This window comes from Macaca thibetana, chromosome 14, assembly GCF_024542745.1.
Source record: "Macaca thibetana thibetana isolate TM-01 chromosome 14, ASM2454274v1, whole genome shotgun sequence".
Lineage (NCBI taxonomy): Eukaryota > Metazoa > Chordata > Mammalia > Primates > Cercopithecidae > Macaca > Macaca thibetana.
In genome coordinates this window covers 1,457,258-1,478,737 of record NC_065591.1, presented here as the reverse complement: position 1 = coordinate 1,478,737, position 21,480 = coordinate 1,457,258, and the positions used below count along the sequence as shown (strand labels likewise).

At 49.3% G+C, this 21,480-nt stretch overlaps 2 protein-coding genes across 18 annotated transcripts in view; one reads left to right on the top strand and one right to left on the bottom strand.

Moving 5' to 3' along the window:
- Positions 1-21,480, top strand: part of MOB2 (MOB kinase activator 2) — a 155,954-nt gene that overhangs the window by 4,263 nt on the left and 130,211 nt on the right. The window lies entirely within an intron of this gene.
- The window catches only part of LOC126935852 (uncharacterized), a 104,024-nt gene that overhangs the window by 64,113 nt on the left and 18,431 nt on the right, over positions 1-21,480 (bottom strand). For 7 of the 17 annotated variants that reach the window (XR_007719319.1, XR_007719320.1, XR_007719322.1 and 4 more), the window contains exons 2-4: positions 13,062-13,402; positions 12,673-12,957; positions 12,369-12,422 (exon numbers count right to left, since the gene is read on the bottom strand). Coding sequence is in view for 9 of the 17 variants with exons in the window: in XM_050757938.1 (XP_050613895.1) it covers positions 12,369-12,422; positions 12,673-12,957; positions 13,062-13,210 (488 nt within the window). In the remaining 8 variants the exon portion in view is untranslated. Of the gene's footprint in view, positions 1-8,484; positions 12,958-13,061; positions 13,403-21,480 lie in introns of those variants that run through there. The other 10 variants (XR_007719323.1, XR_007719324.1, XR_007719326.1 and 7 more) reach the window with 5 other exon arrangements.

Genomic DNA, 21,480 nt, shown 5'->3' with positions numbered 1-21,480 from the left:
GCAAGGAGCCAGCAAGTCTAGCAGATGTGCAAGCCCTGCCTCAGCTTTTGTCCCAATACTGTTCAGTTTTGTAGAGCTTTCACCTGCAGCCCTCCCCATCCTGGAGCTGAGAGTTCCCAGGCTCCTCTCACTGCATCTTTCTGGCCACTGGTCCCATCCCGAGGCCATGTAGGGGCCCCACCCTAAGTCACCTCATTAGCATAAAGTCAGGTGTGATCTAAGGGAGCTTATTACAAATAACTAACAAACAAACAAACAAAAACCAATAACCCTCAGAGAAACTGCAAGGGTTTTAGGAGCAAGCCAGGGAGGAAGATCAAGACCATCTCTTCTCATACAGTGAAAGCTCCGGGTCAGTGTGCTTGGCTCATGTCCATGAGTCATTTCCATCATTTGATTCTATGCAACTGCTGCTGGAGGAAGCTGTTACGAATCAAGGAAGAAAACAATTGAGTTTTTTAAAAGGCTTTGAGGCCGGGCACAGTGGTTCACGCCTGTAATCCCAGCACTTTGGGAGGCCAAGGTGGGTGGATCACCTGAGGTCAGGAGTTCAAGACCAGGCTGGCCAACATGGCAAAACCCCATCTCTACTAAAAATACAAAAATTAGCCAGGTGTGGTGGCTTATGCCTGTAATCTCAGCTACTCAGGAGGCTGAGGCAGGAGAATCGCTTGAACCCAGGAAGTGGAAGCTGCAGTGAGCCGAGATGGCGCTACTGCACTCCAGCCTGGGCAATAGAGTGAGACTCCATCTCAAAAAAAAAAAAAAAGAATAAAACGTTGACAGGCCCAATGTGGATGGGCACTGTCAAGCTTCTGAGCCCAAGCTAAGCCATCATATTCCCTGTGACATGCACATGTACATCCAGATGACCTGAAGCAACTGCAGATCCACAAAAGAAGTGAAAATAGCCTTAACTGATGACATTCCATCATTGTGATTTGTTCCCGCCTCACCCTAACTGATACGATATATTCTCCCCTGCCCTTAAAAAGGTACTTTGTAATATTCTCCCCACCCTTGAGAATGTACTTTGTACACCTATCCCAAACCTGTAAGAACTAATGATAATCCGGCCACTCCTTGCTGACTCCTTTTTCGGACTCAGCCTGCCTGCACCCAGGTGAAATAAACAGCCTTATTGCTCACACAAAACCTGTTGGTGGTCTCTTCACATGGACGCACATGACATTTGGTGCCCAAACCTGGGACAGGAAGACTTCTTTGGAGACCGGTCCCCTGTCCTCGCCCTTACTCCATGAGGAGGATATCCACCTATGACCTCGGGTCCTCAGACCAACCAGCCCAAGGAACATCTCACCAATTTCAAGTTGGGTAAGCAGTCTTTTCACTCTTCTCCAGCCTCTCTCACTACCCTTCAATCTCCCTGTCCTTCCAATTCCAGTTCTTTTTTCTCTCTAGTAGAGACAAAGGAGACACATTTTATCCATGGACCCAAAACTCCAGTGCCAGTCACGGACTCGGAAAGACGATCTTCCCTTGGTGTTTAATCACTGCAGGGACGCCTGCCTGATTATTCACCCACACTCCACTGGTGTCTGATCACTGCGAGGATGCCTGCCTTGGTCACTCACCCACATTCCCTTGGTGGCAAGTCAATTACAGGGATGCCTGCTTTGGCTGCTCACCCACATTGCAGCCCAGGGCTGCTCACCTCCACCCCCCTTCTCCATGTCTCTACCCTCTCTTTTCTCTGGGCTTGCCTCCTTCACTATGGGCAACACTTCACCCTCCATTCCTCCTCCTTCTCCCTTAGCCTGTATTCTCAAGACCTTAAAACCTCTTCAACTCACACCTGACCTAAACCCTAAGCATCTCATTTTCTTCTGCAATACCGCTTGGCCCCAATACAAACTCAACAATGGTTCCAAATAGCCAGAAAATGGCACTTTCGATTTCTCCATCCTACAAGCTCTAGATAATTCTTGTCATAAAATGGGCAAATGGTCTGAGGTGCCTGACGTCCAGGCCTTCTTTTACACATCGGTCCCTTCCTAATCTCTGCCCCCAATGAGACTTGTCCCAAATCTTTCTTCTTTCTCTCCTGTCTGTCCCTTCAGTCTCCACCCCAAGCTCTGAGTCCTTGAATCCCCCTTTTCTATAGACCCATCTGACCTCTCCCCTCCTCCCTAGGCTGCTCTTCACCAGGCCGAGCCAGGTACCAGTTCTTCCTCAGCCTCCACTCCCCCACCCTATAATCGTTTTATCACCTCCCCTCCTCACACCTGGTCCAGCTTACGGTTTCGTTCCGTGACTAGCCCTCCCCCACCTGCCCAACAATTTCCTCTTACAGAGGTGGCTGCACAGTCAAGGTTAATGCTCCTTTTCCTTTATCCGACCTCTCCCAAATCAGTTAGTGTTTAGGCTCTTTTTCATCAAATATAAAAACCCAGCCCAGTCCATGGCTCGTCTGGCAACAGCCAGCTTTACCACCCTAGACCCAGAGGGGCCAGAAGGCCGTCTTATTCTCGATACGCATTTTATTACCCAATCTGCTCCCGACATTAGCAAAAGCTCCAAAAAATTAGATTCTGGCCCTCAAACCCCACAACAGGACTTAATTAACCTCGCTTTCAAGGTGTACAATAACAGAGAAGAGTTGCAATTACTTGCCTGCACTATGAGAGAAACCCCAGCCACATCTCCAGCACACAAGAACTTCAAAACGCCTAAGCCGCAGTGGCCAGCTATTCCTCCAGGACCTTGTCCCCCAGAATCTTGCTTCAAGGGCCAGAAATCTGGCCACTGGGCCAAGAATGCCCGCAGCCTGGGATTCCTTCTAAGCCATGTCCCATCTGTGTGGAACCCCACTGGAAATTGGACTGTCCACCTTGCCTGGCAGCCACTCCCAGAGCCCCTGAAACTCTGGCCCAAGGCTCTCTGACTGAGTCCTTCCCAGATCTTCAGGCTTCGTGGCTGAAGACTGATGCTGCCTCAACACCTCAGAAGCCTCCCGGACCATCACAGATGCTTTGGGTAACTCTTACAGTGGAGGGTAAGTCCGTCCCCTTCTTAATCAATACGGAGGCTACCCACTCCACATTACCTTCTTTTCAAGGGCCTGTTTCCCTTGCCTCCACAACTGTTGTGGGTATTGATGGCCAGACTTCTAAACCTCTTGAAACTCCCCAACTCTGGTGCCAACTTGGACAACATTTCTTTCATGCACTCCTTTATAGTTATCCCCACCTGCCCAGTTCCCTTATTAGGTTGAGACATTTTAACTGAATTATCTGCTTCCCTGATTATTCCTGGGCTACAGCCACATCTCATTGCTGCCTTTTTCCCCAGTTCAAAGCCTCCTTCACATCCTCCCCTTGTATCTCCCCACCTTAAACCACAAGTATAGGACACCTCTACTCCCTCCTTGGAGACGATCATGTACCCCTTACCATCCCATTAAAACCTAATCACCCTTACCCCGCTCAATGCCAATATCCCACCCTACAGCACGCTTTAAAAGGATTAAAGCCTGTTATCACTCGCCTGCTACAGCATGGCCTTCTAAACCCTATAAACTCTCCTTACAATTCCACAACTTTACCTGTCCAAAAACCAGACAAGCCTTACAGGTTAGTTCAGGATCTGTGCCTTATCAACCAAATTGTCTTGCCTATCCACCCCATGGTGCCAAACCCATGTACTCTCCTATCCTCAATACCTCCCTCCACAACCCATTATTCTATTCTAGATAAACCCAGCTGATCCCATAAATCCTAAATCCTTTCCCCACTTTCCTTTCCGTTCCTTAAAAAACAGCCCTGAAAGCTGCTCCCACACTAGCTCTCCCTAACCCATTCCAACTCTTTTCATTTCACACAGCCAAAGTACAGGGCTGTGTGGTCAGAATTCTTACACAAGATTAGAAACCGTGCTCTGTACTCTTTCTATCCAAATGACTTGACCTTACTGTTTTAGCCCAGCCCTCACATCTGCATGTAGCAGCTGCCACTCCTTTAATACTTTTCGAGGCCTCAAAGTCACAAGCTATGCTCCACTCACTCTCTACAGTTCCCATAACTTCCAAAATCTATTTTCCTCCTCACACCTGACACATACACTTTCTGCTCCCCGGCTCCTTCAGCTATACTCACTCTTTGTTGAGTCTCCCACAATTACCACTGTTCCTGGCCCACACTTCCATCTGGCCTCCCATATTATTCCAGATACCACACCTGACCCCCATGACTGTATCTCTCCGATCTACCTGACATTCACTCCATTTCCCCATGTTTCCTTCTTTCCTGTTCCTCACCCTGATCACACTTGGTTTATTGATGGCAGTTCCACCAGGCCTAATCGCCACTCACCAGCAAAGGCAGGCTATGCTGTAGTATCTTCCACATCTATCACTGAAGCTACTGCTCTGCCCCCTCCACTACCTCTCAGCAAGCCGAACTCACTGCCTTAACTCGGGCCCTCACTCTTGCAAGGGATTATGCATCAATATTTATACTGACTCTAAATGTGCCTTCCATATCCTGTACCTCCATGCTGTTATATGGGCAGAAAGAGGTTTCCTCACCACACAAGAGTCCGCCATCATTCATGCCTCTTTAATAAAAACTCTTCTTAAAGCCACTTTACTTCCAAAGGAAGCTGGTGTCATTCACTGCAAGGGCCATCAAAAGGCATCAGATCCCATTGCTCAGGGTAATGCTTATGCTGATAAGGTAGCTAAAGAAGCAGCTAGAGTTCCAACTTCTGTCCTTCATGGCCACTTTTTCTCCATCTCATTGGTCACTCCTATTTATTCTCCTACAGAAGTTTCCACCTGTCAGTCCCTCTCCACTCAAGTCAGATTGTTCTTAGACAAAAAAAAAAAAAAAATCTCCTTCCAGCCTCACAGACCCATTCTATTTTGTCTTCATTTCATAACCTCTTCCATGTAGGTTACAAGCCATTAGCCCGCCTCTTAAAACCTCTCATTTCCTTTCCATCATGAAAATCTAATCCCAGTCCACCACTCTTGACTCCCTCTTGGAGCAGGTAGATGACCTTTGCTGACAGGACACACTCCAACACTTCTACCCTGATAAAGTCCTATTCTTTACTTTTATACTCACTCTTATTCTCGTTCCCGTTCTTATGCCACCCTCTACCTCTCCCCAGCTATCTCCTCCACACTATCAATCTCACGCACTCTCTCCTAGCCGTTTCTAATCCTTCTTTAACAAACAATTGCTGGCTTTGCATTTCTCTTTCCTCTAAAATTGCCGAGGCCTCGATTTACTCACTGCTGAAAAAGGAGGACTCTGTATATTTTTAAATGAAGAGTGTTTTTACCTAAATCAATCTGGCCTGGTATATGACAACATGAAAAAAACTCAAGGATAGAGGCCAAAAACTCATCAACCAAGCAAATAATTACATGGAACCCCCTTGGACACTGTATGATTGGATGTCCTGGGTACTCCCAATTCTTATCCTTTTATACCCATTTTTCTTCTTCTTCTATTCAGACCTTGTGTCTTCCATTTAGTTTCTCAATTCAAACAAAACCACATCCAGGCCGTCACCAATCATTCTATACAACAAATGCTCCTTCTAACAACCCACAGTATCACCCCTTACCCCAAAATCTTTCTTCAGTTAAATCTCTCCCACTGTAAGTTCCCACACCGCCCCTAATCCCACTCAAAGCAGCCCTGAGAAACATCGCCCATTATCTCTCCATACCACCTCCAAAAATTTTTGCCGCCCCAACACTTCACCATTTTGTTTTGTTTTTCTTATTAATGTAAGAAGACAGGAATGTCAGGCTTCTGAGACCAAGCTAAGCCATCATATCCCCTGTGACCTGCACATATACATCCAGATGGCCTGAAGCAACTGCAGATCCACAAAAGAAGTGAAAATAGCCTTAACTGATGACATTCCACTATTGTGATTTGTTCCTGCCCCACCTAACTGATACGATATACTCTCCCCCATCCTTAAGAAGGTACTTTGTAATATTCTCCCCTCCACACCCTTAAGAAGGTACTTCGTAATATTCTCCCCACCCTTGAGAATGTACTTTGTACGCCCATCCCAAACCTATAAGAACTAATGATAATCCCACCACCCTTTGCTGACTCTCTTTTCAGACTCAGCCCGCCTGCACCCAGGTCAAATAAACAGTCTTTTTGCTCATGCAAAGCCTGTTGGTGGTATCTTCACATGGACGTGCATGACAGGCACAAGCATTTAAACCCCCAGGTGTCCCAGCCTAGTTGAATCAGTACCAGCCCGCCAGCTCTGTTTCCCCATGGCTCCTGAGAAAGACTGCACACAGGAGTGGGTCAGAGAGGACAGCCAGGTCACCCTGACAGCCAGGTCACAGCAGCTGCAGGTGGAGGAGTGCCAGGGAGCCCAGGGCCGCCTGGAGGACAGACACAGGGACTGCTGCTGTCTGTGGAAGGCAGGAGAATGGACAGACGCCCTGTGAGCAAGATCGCAGATCTGCTCAAGGGAAGGGTCCCTTCCTGACCTCTAGCACTTGAAGCCCGTAGAATTGAATCTAACCAACGAAACCATGAGCCTGGAACCGCCCAAAGGGTTCACCTTGCCCGCTGCCTAGACAGAGCTGATTCATCAAGACAGAGGAATTGCAACAGAGAAAGAGTCATTCACGCAGAGCCGGCTGTGCGCGAGACCAGAGTTTTATTATTACTCAAATCAGTCTCCCCGAGCATTTGGGGAGCAGAGCTTTTTTGGGTTTTGGTGGTTTTTTTTGTTTGTTTGTTTTATACTTTAAGTTCTAGGGTACATGTGAGCAATGTGCAAGTTTGTTACATATATACACATGTGCCATGTTGGTTTGCTGCACGCATCAACTCATCATTTACATTAGGTATTTCTCTAATGCTATCCCTCCCCTAGTCCCCCACCCCCACTCAGTTCCCAGTGTGTGATGTTCCCCACCCTGTGTCCAGGTGTTCTCATTGTTCAACTCCCATCTATGAGAACATACGGTGTTTGGTTTTCTGTCCTTGTGATAGTTTGCTGAGACTGAAGGTTTCCAGCTTTATCCATGTCCCTGCAAAGGACATGAGCTCATCCTTTTTCATGGCTGCGTAGTATTCCATGGTGTAGATGTGCCAAGGGAGCAGAGTTTTTAAGGACAACTTGGTGGGTGGGGAGAAGCCAGGAGCCAGGGGTGCTGACTGGTCAGCAATGAAGTCACTGGGAGTCAAAGCCATCTTCTCGTGCTGAGTCAGTTCCTGGGTAGGGGCCACAAGATCAGATGAGCCAGTTGATTGATCTGTGTGGTGCCACCTGATCCGTCAAGTGCAGGGAGGGTCAGAATCTTGTAAATGACCCCCGGCTACGTGACTCCTAAACCATAATTTCTAACCTCGTGGCTAATGTTAGTCTAGTCCCCAGGCAAGAAGGAGGTCTGCTTTGGGAAAAGGTTGTTACTGTCTTTGTTTAAACTATAAACTACAAACTAAATCTCTCCCAAAGTTAGTTCAGCCAACGCCCAGGAATGAACAAGGACAGCTCGGAGGTTAGAAGCAAGATGGAGTCAGTTAAGTCAGATCTCTCACCGTCTCAGTCATAGCTTTGCAAAGGCGGTTTCAGGACCAGCTGCCAACCGGAGGAACTCATGCAGCACGTGAGCAGCGGACAGAAGCAAGAGCCTTCCCCGGAGAAATCAGAAGGAAATCCTAACCACGCCTCCGCCAACCACTGACTGAACGGACCCCTCTTGGCCAAGGGGGTGTCGACAAAAAGTGTCAAACTCTGTAACATATTTGAAAAGATTCTGAGCTGAACATGAGTGACCAATGGCCTGTGACACAGCCCTCAGGAGGTCCTGAAAACAGGTGCCCAAGGTGGTCGGGTGCAGCTTGGTTTTATACATTTTACGGAGACATGAGACTTCAATCAAATACATTTAAGAAATACTAAGGACTAAACTCTGTTTTTTTTTTTTTTTTTTTTATCTTGCTCAAATTCCTATCTAGGGGTCTGGTCATGCCCTACAAATCATAAACTCTCATCAGATGGGTTTTGTTTAGCCCTATATATTGTGACTCACTTTCCAACCTGACTCTGGCATAACATTGCTAGGCAAGGAAGAAAATCAAAATATTTTCCCCCAAACATGTTTTTTTGCCATATCTTGCCCTGCAAAGCTGTCCTTTGTGGGGGGAAATTTGCATCTGGAAAGAATCTCTATTAACATAGCTAGGTGTTTTTCTTCCAGGCGCTCCCAGTCCTAAAGAGATTACCTAAGGGTCTAGCACCCTTTAAACATAAACATCTGAATAGAAACTTTTGTCCCCTGTTGTCTCTAAGGCCAGCCACTGTTAAGACTTTTAAAGAACGTTGGTCTCCACAACCTTTATGTTCACCTGAACACTCCCTTTCTGTCTACCCCAGGTCTTTAGACAACCAACCAATTGTCAACCAGAAAATGTTTAAATTTACCTGTAGCCTGGAACCCTCCCACCCCCCAGCCCCCACTCCCCTCCCACCGGCTTCAAGTAGTTCCGCAAATACGGCCCAAACCACTGTGTTTCTAAATGTATTTGATTGAGGTCTCCTGCCTCCCTAAAATGTGTAAAACCAAGCTGTACCCCAAACACCTTGGGCCCATGTTCTCAGGACCTCCTGAGGTCTGTGTCATGGGCCATGGTCACTCATATTTGGCCCAGAATAAATCTCTCCAAATATTTTACAGAGCTTGACTCTTTTCGTCGACAATACATTGGTGTGGTCCAGAAAGGTGGGACAACTTGAAGGGCGGGGATCTTCCAGGCTACAGGTAGATGTAAAAATGTTTCAGTTGACAACTGGTTGAGTTTGTCTAAAGACCTGGGATCCTCAGAAAGGAATGTCTGGGTTAGGATAAAGGATCGTGGAGACCCAGGTTGTCATGTGCAGAGGAAACCTTTAGGTAGCAGGCTTCAGAGAGAAGAGGTGGTGAAAACGTTCGTTTCTCTTTTTTTTTTTTTTTGAGATGGAGTCTCGCTCTGCCGCCCAGGCTGGAGTGCAGTGGCCGGATCTCAGCTCACTGCAAGCTCCGCCTCCCGGGCTCACGCCATTCTCCTGCTTCAGCCTCCTGAGTAGCTGGGACTACAGGCGCCCGCCACCTCGCCCCGGCTAGTTTTTTGTATTTTTTTAGTACAGACGGGGTTTCACAGTGTTCGCCAGGATGGTCTCGATCTCCTGACCTCGTGATCCACCCATCTCGGCCTCCCAAAGTGCTGGGATTACAGGCTTGAGCCACCGTGCCCGGCCGAAACGTTTCTTATCAGACTTAAAGTCTGTGGGGATGTTAATGCCGGAGAGGCAGAATGAGGCATGGCTGACCCCCACTGCCCATCATAGTTTCTCGGGTTAAATTTTAAAACAACCCTGGCTGAGAAGGAAGTCCATTCAGATGGTCGGGGAGGGGCCTTAGCATTTTATGTTTGGTTTACAGGGAAACCTTGCAAGCTGAGGTCCTGGCTATGAGGTGAGGCTGACTTGCCTCCTCCTGCTTCCTGGCAAGCCACGACCCAGGTCCCTCACTGTCACGCACATCCGTGTCCGTGTGAAGAGACCACCAAACAGGCTTTGTGTGAGCAATGACGCTTTTTAACCACCTGGGTGCAGGCGGGCTGAGTCCGAAAAGAGAGTCAGCGAAGGGAGATGGGTGGGGCAGTTTTAGAGGATTTTGGTGGATAGTGGAATATTACAATCAAAGGGGGTTTTTCTCTTGCGGGCAGGGGTGGGGGTCACCAGGTGCTCAGTGGGGGAGCTTCTGAGCCAGGAGAAGGAATTTCACAAGGTTAATAGATCAGTGAAGGTGGGGCAGGAACAAATCACAATGGTAGAACGTCACCAGTTAAGACAGAAACGGCCATTTTCACTTCTTTTGTGATTCTTCACTTGCTTCAGGCCATCTGGATGTGTTAGCTTGGGCTCAGGAGCCTGACACTCACCTCAGGGAAAACAGGAACGTACCCTGTGGAGACTGCGCCGCTGAGATCAGTGAACCCCAGACACTGCCCCTCTCTTCTTCCTGACAGGAGACCCCCGTGGAGAGGCCCTGGCCGTTCCAGGGAAGAGGCGCAGGTAGGGCTTCCGAGTCCGCTGCTTCACCTTTTGACATCAGAGGGCCCAAAACTCCACCCTCAGACCAGGTTAACTCCTCTGGTTTTTGCACATGGAGAGATGTGAAGCCCAATTGTGCATATGCCTGCTTTCTCCTCTCACCAATATTCATGCCCCTCCCACAGCTTATTGAATATGCATATTCAGCCGCCCCCACTCAGTGTAGATCTCTGCCTTAGTCTTCCCTCCCTCAAAGTGTCTGTTTCCAGCTTCCTACCAGAGGCTGTGCCTCCCAGCCGGTCAGAACAGCCACACTCAGCCTGCAGCGCTCTGTGAGAAGTAAAGTGCTCCCTTCCAAACTGATGACCTCGTCCTTCTTCAGTTGACACCTCCCTCTCTCAATGACGATTCTGGAGTGTGTGCAGGTGTTGGTGACAGAGCTGCATGGCTGCGTGCGGGATAAAGCCGCTATCCCTGCGGAGCTCACACTCCCCTGAGGTGGGACGCACACCTCCAAGAACAAACAAGGGTGAGAGCAGAGCCAGTTTGGCATCGTGGGAATCAATAATGAAGCAGAGAATGCGAGGTGGCGGGGGTGGCTATCTCGGGATGGGGTGTCAGAGGTGGATCTGAGCTGGACAGACAGGAGGGACGCAGTCCAGGGTGGTCCTGGGTGAGTCTGTTCCGTGTAGGAACCGCCAGCATACAGGACGTGAGTAAGGAGGAGTGCGGCGTGTCCCAGGCACCAATCCAGGGCTGGATGAAGAATGATTGAGGCAGTTTGAAGATGATGCCAAGTCATTCTCCTCCCGTGGAGAGGTGGATTTTCTCTTCTCTCCACAATCTGGGCTGGCCTTAGTGACTTGAGGAGAGATAAATACTCTATGATTCCTAGGCTGGGCCATAAGGTACCTTCCAGCCTCTGCTCCGGTGACCTCGTAGGAAGTACAGCTGCCCTGAGCCCACCGTGCTGTGAGGAAGCCCCAGCCAGCCATGGGAAGAAGCTGTGAGGTGGGGGAGGGAGGGGGATCTGTCCAGCCTCACCTGTTGTAGCGATCCCACAGGTGTGTGAACACAGCATCTTGGACAAGCCAGCCCCAGCTGACACAATTGAGAGAAAAACCAAGGAACCCTGCAGACGGCCAGAACTGAGGTCCCAAAATACAGCCCAGCCAAGCCATGCTGCCATTGTTAGCCATTGGTACCTTCCCAGCTGAGACTCCACGCATCATGCAGCCTGTTCCACCATCCAGGGCCAGATCTGAACTCCTGATCCACTGAGCTTTGGGCTGACTGATTCTGGAACGATGGGTGGCCAAGGCCGTGGTCAAATCCAGCTGGAGAGGTGCATGGGCCAGTGTCAGGGGGTTGGGTTTCACCCCGTGTCGGCTGAGGCACACTGGAAGGGTGTAAGCCTGCACATCCACTCTTCCCACATTTGAGCCGCATCTGAGTGTGGACCATACTGACGGGTTCCTGCACCTGCAGCCTCCACACCGTCGCTAGTGCCCTGCCTCCTGGCTGGAGTATCCTTCCTGTCCCTTGGTTGCTCTTTGTACCCATCACAGTCCTCCCCCACCCCTCAAGTTCTGCTCCAAGCTTTGTTTTCCTCCAAGAGAAGAACCTGTCCACAAATAGTTCCAAAGCAGCAGGAAGCTTTTCTCACATGTCCCCAAGGACCGTGCTGTGTGAACTTCCCTTCTGTAATCACAGAGCCCATCGCCCTGCCCACAGGGACTGGTCCAGGAATAGGGAGGAGGTAAACAGAGGATGCATTCCTTCCCCAGTGCTGAGAACCCTGCCATCCTCAGCCACAGTTGCCACAAAGAAGATACCACATCCCTGGGGGCATCAGCAGGAATCAGGTAGAGAGTGGCACTGCTCTGGGGGCGGGGAAGGTGTCTCACAGCGTCGAACATCAGAAATCCGCAACATTGACCCAGTCCTGCCAAGATGGAACCCTGCCTGAGGGTGAGAGATGGGGAGTTGGGGCATTGCAAAAGACGCAATACATGAATAATCTCAGGTGATTCTCATGCAACCCCCAGAGGCTGGTGCTGCTAGCTCCCCTCTGCAGGAGAGGAAGCTGGGGCTTGGAGGCTGATTGGATCTGCTCAAAGGCCCAGAGAGAGTCAGAGTCAGGACCTGGGACAGAGCCGAAGACCTTGAGGAGGCTGCACTTCCTCCTGAGGTGAGCCAGCATTCAAGCTGTTTTTCCTTCCAGTATGAATTCCACAAGGAAATAATCTCAGGAGGAAGAGCTCATACTTGGATCCAGAAAATGTCAACATAGCCAAAGTAAAACAATCAAGACATACCTCCAGGAGCTGTGTAAACAGCAACCGGAAAGAGACAGAGACGATGGCGTGCTCCTATGTGGGGTATAAAGGGCGCGGGCTCAGGGGGCTCCACACCTGCACCTCCTTCTCACCTGCTCCTCCACCCACTCCAGCCTCAACCCACCAGAACTATGGGCTGCTGTGGCTGCTCTGGAGGCTGTGGCTCCAGCTGTGGGGGCTGTGGCTCCACCTGTGGGGGCTGTGGCTCCGGCTGTGGGGGCTGTGGCTCTGGCTGCTGTGTGCCCATGTGCTGCTGCAAGCCCATGTGCTGCTGTGTACCAACCTGTTCCTGCTCCAGCTGTGGCTCCTGTGGGGGCTCCAAGGGTGGCTGTGGTTCTTGTGGCTGCTCCCAATGCAGTTGCTGCAAGCCCTGCTCTTGCTCTTCAGGCTGTGGGTCATCCTGCTGCCAGTCCAGCTGCTGCAAGCCCTGCTGCTCCTCCTCAGGCTGTGGGTCATCCTGCTGCCAGTCCAGTTGCTGCAAACCCTGCTGCTGCCAGTCCACCTGCTGTGTCCCCGTGTGCTGCCAGTGCAAGATCTGAGGCTCTGGACCCAGACCTTCAGGTTTCTCCTGTTTGGTGAAAGCATTTGTTATGGTTTCCCTGAATCAGCTCATCCCACTCATCCTCCCTGAGGCACCTGCACCTTCCCTATGCTCATCATCCATGCACACACCTCCTTCCATAGCTCGGCTCTCCTCTGGGCCCTGCCTTCGGCCTCCTCACTCCGGAAACACGTGTTTCCTTAATGCAGGAGGTGTCCTTGCCTAGAAGCGGGTGCCCGGCCGACTGCCACAGTGTTCCCTGCACTTGGGTGTGGACCATCTTCTTCTTCTCCCTGGGATGACTGAGATGCAAAGTCTGACCCCACAAGGCCAGGTCGATGCTCCTGAGTGATCACTAAAAACCAGCTTCTCAACCACCACTGGGACCCTGGATCGTCCTGGGCCGCTGCCTATTCTCCTGTGGCCACCTGTAACCAGGAAGGCCTCCTTCCTTCCTTCCTGTTGTCTCCATCTGTTTAAAAAAAATAATAATAATAATGAATGAATTTCCTTGCAATAAAGCCTCTCATGTCTGTAAATCAATTGCATGCTTGGTGCAATTCTGTCCAACCCCTTTCCTGTGCGGTGACTGATTCTGTGTTCTCATCTGTCAGCCAAGCCGGGAAACGCCTGCCTGCAGGCCTGGTGCATTCACAAAAAAACCTGCCATTCCCTTCTTCCCTCCTCTCAGCCTCAGATATCTTCACACTCTCTGCTTACAGGAGAAGGCTCAACCCGGTGCCTGCCCTAGAGGCGCAGACGGGCAGGCAGGCCCTGAGTACCGACGACCAGCCAAGCAGGGCTTTGCACAAGACCCGTGGCTTCCAGCTTCCCACTCTCCTCTGGGGCCTCGGAAGGACCCCAGGCAGGGCAAGGTCGGGGGAGGGAGGAGTGAAGCACCCCTGAGCGACAGGGCACCTCTGATTCAAACACAAAATTAGCCTTTTAGAATTATGAAGTCAATGGGCTTTCCATAACTAAAAGTAACGGGGAAGTTATAGAATGGCCCAAGGCGTGCTCGGCACTCAGTCTCCCGGCAGGAAAGGGGAGTTCCTGGGAAGTGACACATTTGGGGAACCTAAGCCAAGTCCATCTGTTTCGTGGTGACGCGCCACCACGCTGAGCCTGTTCTCTGATCGGTGACACAGGCAAGGCTTTAGAAATCACGCACTGGGGAGGAGGGGACAAGAGTGATCTGAGGACGATCTCCAGCCAAGCGAACCCGGAGGGAAAGGGTGGAGGGAAGACAGCACACAGGGAGCGCTGGTGAGAAATGAGCACCCACGGAACGCCCGCAGATCTAAGCCACTGCTGATAATGCCAGGGAAGAACACAGTGGGAATTTCCAAGACAAATTTCTGAGATAAAAGAGATGCAATGTAAGGAGAAATGAAATAATCTAGAAATAAAAGCTTAGATTATTTCAACCACGTTTAGGAGAGGGAATAAAAGTGTGTCAAAGGTGTGTCTTGCTAGGGGACATGACTATTGATAGTTTCACGACGCTAAAAGGAAATGCCGCGTAAGACAGTTTACTCAAAAATCCAAACTGGGAAACTCCAGAAGGTGGCAGCAGACAGGAACACGGCGGTCATTGCATTTGAGCCCTGTACATTCCCACAGCCCACAGGACACCGAGCAACTTGGTAACAAAACTGAAAATGCACGCTGGAGACTCATACAAACCCTGGTAAGCTGGTCATGGTGGCTCACACATGTAGCCTCAGCTACTCAGGAGGCTGAGGCGGGAGGATGGCTTGAGCCCGGGAGTCTGAGGCTGCAGTGAGCTGTGATTGCACCACTGAACTCCAGCCTGGGCAATATAAAGTGAGATGGTGTCTTAAGAAAAAAACAGGTGAACTTCAAAGTACAAGAAGGTGGGGATAAATTTCCCAGAGTCACAGTCCCCCAGGGTTTCAGTGTCCATGTAGGAGAAAGCAAAGAAACATCTAACAGAGCCGAAAACAGGGGAACCTCAAAAGAGCCAACAGGTGCGTGCTGGAGAAGCACAGCATGAATTTTGAATCTGGCTCCTGAAACGGGGACGCTTTTCCTCCCTCTAGTGGAGAGTGGGTGCGAGGCCCTCGGTAAGTCCCCACAGGCAAGGGAAGAAAGTAGGAAGCCTGCTGTGAAACAGATCACAGTGGTAGCCTCCGGTTTCCAAAGGAGCTAATGAACAATGAGAGGAAATGATACCAGACATAAACAAGGCTGGGCGTAGTGGCTCACACCTGTAATCCCAGCACTTTGGGAGGCCAAGGCAGGAAGATCACTTGAGGCCAGGAGTTCAAAACCAGCCTGGGCAACAGAGTGAGACGCCCATCTCTACAAAACATTTTAAAAATTAAGTGGGCATGGTGGTGTGTGCCTCTAATCCCAGCTACTAGGGAAGTTGAGATGGCAGGATCACTTGAGCCTGGGAGGTTGAGGCTGCAGTGAGCCGTGATCCTGCCACTGCACTCTAGCCTGGACAACAGAGTGAAACCCCATCTCAAAAAAAGAGACATAAATGAACAACGAAAGCCATAAATAGAAGAATTGCTAAATGAGGTGACATTACTCAAGAGAAAATTTGAGTTAAAAGAAATCACTCTAGAAATAAAGTCTAAAATGGGACAAACGTATGAGTAAAAAAGTAGAATAAATTTTAAAAACCAAAAAGAAATGAAGAGCTAAAAAGGATTCGAGAGACAAGGACAAAAATGGAAAAGAAGCAAAGAAGATCCAAGACTCCTAACTAAAGTTGTGTATGATAGTCAAACAATTACATAAAAAACTAGAATCAAAAAGCACTAATCGAAAAGAATAGAAGAGAAAAAGAAATATAGATCAGGTGATGCAATAGAAAATTCAGACTAAGAACATAGACTTTAAACCCAAATATTTCAGTAATTATATTACAAGTAAACGGATAAAATGCTCTAGTTTACATATAGAGATTGCTAGACTAATTTTCTTAAAATATGTGTAACTGGCCAGGCGCGGTGGCTCACGCCTGTAATCCCAGCACTTTGGGAGGCCGAGGCGTGTGGATCACGAGGTCAGGAGATTGATACAATCCTGGCCAACATGGTGAAACCCGTCTCTACTAAAATACAAAAAATTAGCCAGGCGTGGTGGCGGGCACCTGTAGTCCCAGCTACTTGGGAGGCTGCGGCAGGAGAATGGTGTGAACCCAGGAGGCAGAGCTTGCAGTGAGCTGAGATAGCACCACTGCACTCTAGCCTGGGTGACAGAACAAGACTCCGCCTCAATTAAAAAAAAAAAGTATAACTATATGTAAAGTCAAAAGTTGCACCTAAAACATAAGGATTCAAAAACGTAAAAAAAGTGGGGGGTTAGAAAAAGACATAACATGCAAAGAAAGCTGTACTCTCCAGGCAAAATAAAAACAAAGGCCTGGCTGAGTGCGGTGGCTCACGCCTGTAATCCCAGCACTTTGGGAGGCCAAGGCAGGCAGATCACCTGAGGTCAGGAGTTCGAGACCAGCCTGACCAACATGGTGAAATCCTGTCTCTACTAAAAGTAACAAAAGAAATAGCTGGGCGTGGTGAGGTGCACCTGTAATCCCAGCTACTCAGGAGGCTGAGGCAGAAGAATCGCTTGAACCCAGGAGGCAGAGGTTGCAGTGAGCCAAGACTGCACCACTGCACTCCAGCCTGAGCAACAAGAGCGAGACTCCATCTGAAAAAAAAAACAAATATATACATATTTATGCATCATATATGTGCTGAGAATTTTCTAGATCACAGTCCTGAGCTAATGAATCCTATATAGATGTTGTTTTAACTTTTTTCTCCATCATTATCTCAAGTGCCATCACCCTCTCCACCCATAGGCATCTGTCCTTGCAGGTATCTTTCCAATTCATCTTCCATATGTTATTTACATACATTTGCATATAGTCATGACAAATATGTAACATTTTTCAATGTGTATGTTTTTGGTTTTGGTTTTGGTTTTGAGACAGGTCTCTCTCTGTTGTTCAAGCTAGAGCTAGAGTGCAATGGTGCGATCTCTGCTCACTGCAACCTCCACATCCCAGGCTCAAATGATCCTCCTGCCTCAGCCTCCTCCCAGGTAGCTGGGACTAGAGTTGCACACTCCACACCCGGCTAATTTTTGTATTTTTTGTAGCGATAGAGTTTCACCATGTTGCCCAGGCTGGTCTCGAACTCCTGGACTCAAGTAATCCACCTGCCTGGCCCTCCCAAAGTGCTGGGATTACAGACGTGAGCCACTGCGTCCAGCCTTGTGTATGTTATCTACACTCATGATGGTTATAAATTCTGCTCTGTTTCTCGCCCTTTAAGCAAATCTGGTGCTTTTGGCACGTATTGCCACATGAAAATACAACGCATTATTTCTGGCCACTGAAGTGTGTTCCACTAGATTCCTGCCCCCCCTTTCCCACATCCATCACCCTTTTTTGAGCTCTTTGCTGCCACAGAATCCCCCGTGATGAATATCCTTGTTCCTCAGCGTAACACCCAGGAGTGGTGAACCTAGTGAACGAGTTTTCGATGACTGATGAGTGGGATGCTGAAACAGGGAGTCTGGGAGAACAGATTTTTTTTTTTCTTTTTTGAGATGGAGTCTCGCTCTGTCGCCCAGGCTGGAGTGCAGTGGTGCCATCTCAGCTCACTGCAAGCTCCGCCTCCCGGGTTCACACCATTCTTCTGCCTCAGCCTCCTGAGAAGCTGGGGCTACAGGCGCCGCCACCACGCCCAGCTAATTTTTTGTATTTTTAGTAGAGACGGGTTTTCACTGTGTCAGCCAGGATGGTCTTGATGTCCTGACCTCGTGATCCGCCCGCCTCGGCCTCCCAAAGTGCTGGGGTTACAGGCGGGAGCCGCCGCGCCCGGCCCCAGATTTCTTGAGAAACATCTGCTTTGGAAGGCAGGCGACTGAAGCATTGAGCCAGTGCCGTATCGCCATCTTCTTCTTCAGTAAGCAACGATGCTTTCATGATCCAAAAAGTCAATAGCCATAGAACGAATGTGCTTCCCAGAATCAAAAGGCCATACCAAAAAAAAAATGCAATTTACAACCACCAAAAAGATTGCTCCTCCTCAAGGCCGTGTACAGAGCTAGTATAGTTGTGTGATGGATGGACCCCATTACACTGTACGTGCTTGAAAAGCAGGAGTCACGTACTGACTCCGGCTGTATGCCGCAGGTAAGCCATTGCTGCTCACTCCTCTCGCTACATACCACGCGCTATTCTTCAGCAAGACTGCAGGGGTTTTCATTCTCTTCAAACATGAGTGGCGTTTTGTTTTCGTTGCTTAACCCTGATTAAAAACAAGGTCGAAGGTCTTTTCGCGTCCTCACCAGCCATCTGTGGGTGGTCCTTTCCTATGCTTTACCCACTTCTCCACTGGGCCTCCTGTCCTCTTCTGTTGATTTTCAGGGTTCGTGTCTAGACATTAGCCTCTAGTGGTTATAAATATGGCAAATGGCAAATATCTTCTCCCAGTTGATCATTCATCTTTTTTTTTTTTTTTCCGAGATGGAGTTTCAATCTTGTTGCCCAGGCTGGAGTGCAGTGGTGCGATCTCATTTCACTGCAAACCTCCACTTCCCGGGTTCAAGCAATTCTCCTGCCTCAGCCTCCCGAGTAACTGGGATTACAGGCATGTGCCACCACGCCTGGCTAATATTAAGACTTTCCATCCATGAACATGATATGTTTCTCCACTTATCCAGGTCTTCTTTTATTTATTCATTTTTTTGAGATGGAGTCTCACTCTATTGCACAGGTTGGAGTGCAGTGGCAAGATCTCAGCTCACTGCAACCTCCACCTCCCAGGTTCAAGCCATTCTCCTGCCTCAGCCTCCCAAGTAGCTGGGATTACAGGCACGCACCACCACACCCGGCTAATTTTTGTATTTTTAGTAGAGACAGGGTTTCACCATATTGGCCAGGCTGGTCTCAAACTCCTGGCCTCAGGTGATCCGCCCACCTCAGCCTCCCAAAGTGCAGGGATTACAGGCGTGAGCCACTGTGCCTGGCCACATTGTGGACTTTTAAATGGACAAACTATATGATATGTGCATTTTATCTCAATAAAACTGTTTAAAAAAAAAAAGATATATGGGGGCCGGGAGCAGAGGCTCACGCCTGTAATCCCAGCACTTTGGGCAGCCGAGGCGGGCAGATCATGAGGTTAGGAGTCTGAAACCACCCTCCAGCACGGTGAAACCCTTTCTCTACTAAAAATGCAAAAAACTTAGCCAGGCGTGGTGGTGGGCACCTGTAATCCCAGCTACTCGGGAGGCTGAGGTAGAAGAATTGCTTGACCCTGGGAGGCGGAGGTTGCAGTGAGCTGAGATCTTACCACTGCACTCCAGCCTGGGCAACAGAACGAGGCTCCATCTCAAAAAATAAAAACTAAATAAATAAAAGACACATGGGGACATGTAGTAGATTTGACATTTGTCCAACTAGAGCTGAGAGAGACTCAGGAGAGGTGAGACTGGGAGAGTCTCCCAAGGTGGAAACTGGAACCCTTGGTCCAAGAAGGACATGGCGTGAAGCAGGTGGGAGAATCAAATGTGCAAGCCAGCTTCCACAGCAGACATGGAAGACCAGATACTCCAGTTTGCACAGTAGACACGGAAGGCCAGGGACTCCAGCTTCCACAGCAGACACGGAAAGCCAGGGACTCCAGCTTCCACAACGGGCACGGAAGACCAGGGACTCCAGCTTCCACAGCAGACACGGAAGGCCAGGGACTTCAGATTCCACAGCAGACACGGAAGGTCAGGGACTCCAGCTTCCACAGTGGAGACGGACGACCGGGGACTCCAGCTTCCACAGCAGACACGGAAGGCCAGGCAGCTCCAGCTTCCACAGCAGACTCAGAAGGCTGGGGACTGGGACTCCAGCGGAGGGGCAGAGAAACTGATGGCAGCAACAGACGAAACAGTCACCGGTGACGTCTTTCAAGCACTGAGGAATTTTGTGCCCAAACAAAGCATTATTCAAAAGTGAGGGCAGGCCAGGAGTAGTGGCTCACGCCTGTAATCCCAGCACTTTGGGAGGCCAAGGCGGGAGGGTTACTTGAGCCCAGGAACTCAAGACCAGCCTGGGCAACTTAGAGAGACCCCATCTCTACACAGAAATTAAAATTAGCTGAGCGTGGTGCTTTTGTGGTCCCAGCTACTGGGGAGGCTGAGGAGAGAGGACGGCTTGAGCCCAGCAGCAGGAAACAAGCTACCTCCATGTGAGACCTCAGGCTGTCCACTGATGAATGTTGGAGACGGAACTTCCGGAGGATGTTTTCAGGAAGAAGGAAGCTGAGCCCGGAAGGAAGAAGAATGGTGTAAGCAAGAACCACGCCTAGAGTTGATGGTGGCTGCGTGGTGAGTTTATGCAAACACTGATTGTAAATAAACAATAATGAGTAACGTGGGAGGAGCTAAGATGCTGGAGAAACACCCACAGCTGAGGTAGCAGGAGCTGGGCAGGGGAAGGAGCTGTCCCAGCTCCCTGCACGACTCTCAGCAGAGGAGGAAGAGAGGGCCATCACGTGTAGACAATGTTTTGTTTAAAAATACACATGAAATGTATAAGGTTGCTGCTTAAAATGGGAATAGAGTATATAACTTCTAAGTCAGTCAAAGCAAAGCAAAACAAAAACAAAAACAAAAGCTTAATAACTCCATCTGGCCGGGCGTGGTGGCTCACGCCTGTAATCCCAGCACTTTGGGAGGCCGAGGCGGGCAGATCACAAGGTCAGGAGATCGAGACCACGGTGAAACCCCGTCTCTACTAAAAATACAAAAAATGAGCTGGGCATGGTGGCGGGCGCCTGTGGTCCCAGCTACTCGGGAGGCTGAGGCAGGAGAATGGCGTAAACCCAGGAGGCGGAGCTTGCAGTGAGCTGAAATCGCGCCACTGCACTCTAGCCTGGGAGACAGAGTGAGACTCCATCTCAAAATAAATAAATAAATAAATAAATAAATAAATAAATAAATAAAATAAAAACTCCATCTAAGAGGGGAAGGAATCTCTACCACAGGACGGTGAAATGCACAGGGTGGCAGGGAACAGCCCACATATGTCAGAAATCACAGCAAACCCCAGGGGCTTAGCGCATCAGGTAAAGGACAGAGACTCCAAAATATGGGAGCTTTTAAAGCAGCCCCACAGTAGTCACAAGACACAGCCCTCACCTGAAAGCATGAAGAAAGGCTGAAAGCAGCTGGATGAAAATGACTGCAGAAAAGGGAGGGAGGGAGGGAAGGAGGGAGAGACAGGAATCCCGGATGGCAGCGACTCCCTATCCCACGCCTCCTGGCCTGACCCCGCGTCCAGCAGACAGTCACGCACCCCAACACTCACAATGTTGAGAAAGTACAAAAAGAACAATGGAGAAAATAAAGATATGAGCAGAACTAAATAAAAATGTTTAACACATACAACAAAGAGAATCAACAATACCAAAATCTGGTCTTTTAAAAGACCAAAAAAATCAACAATATTTAGCAAAACTGATGAGGAAAAAAAAGGGTTGGGCAGGAGAACAAGCATGTATAACATGA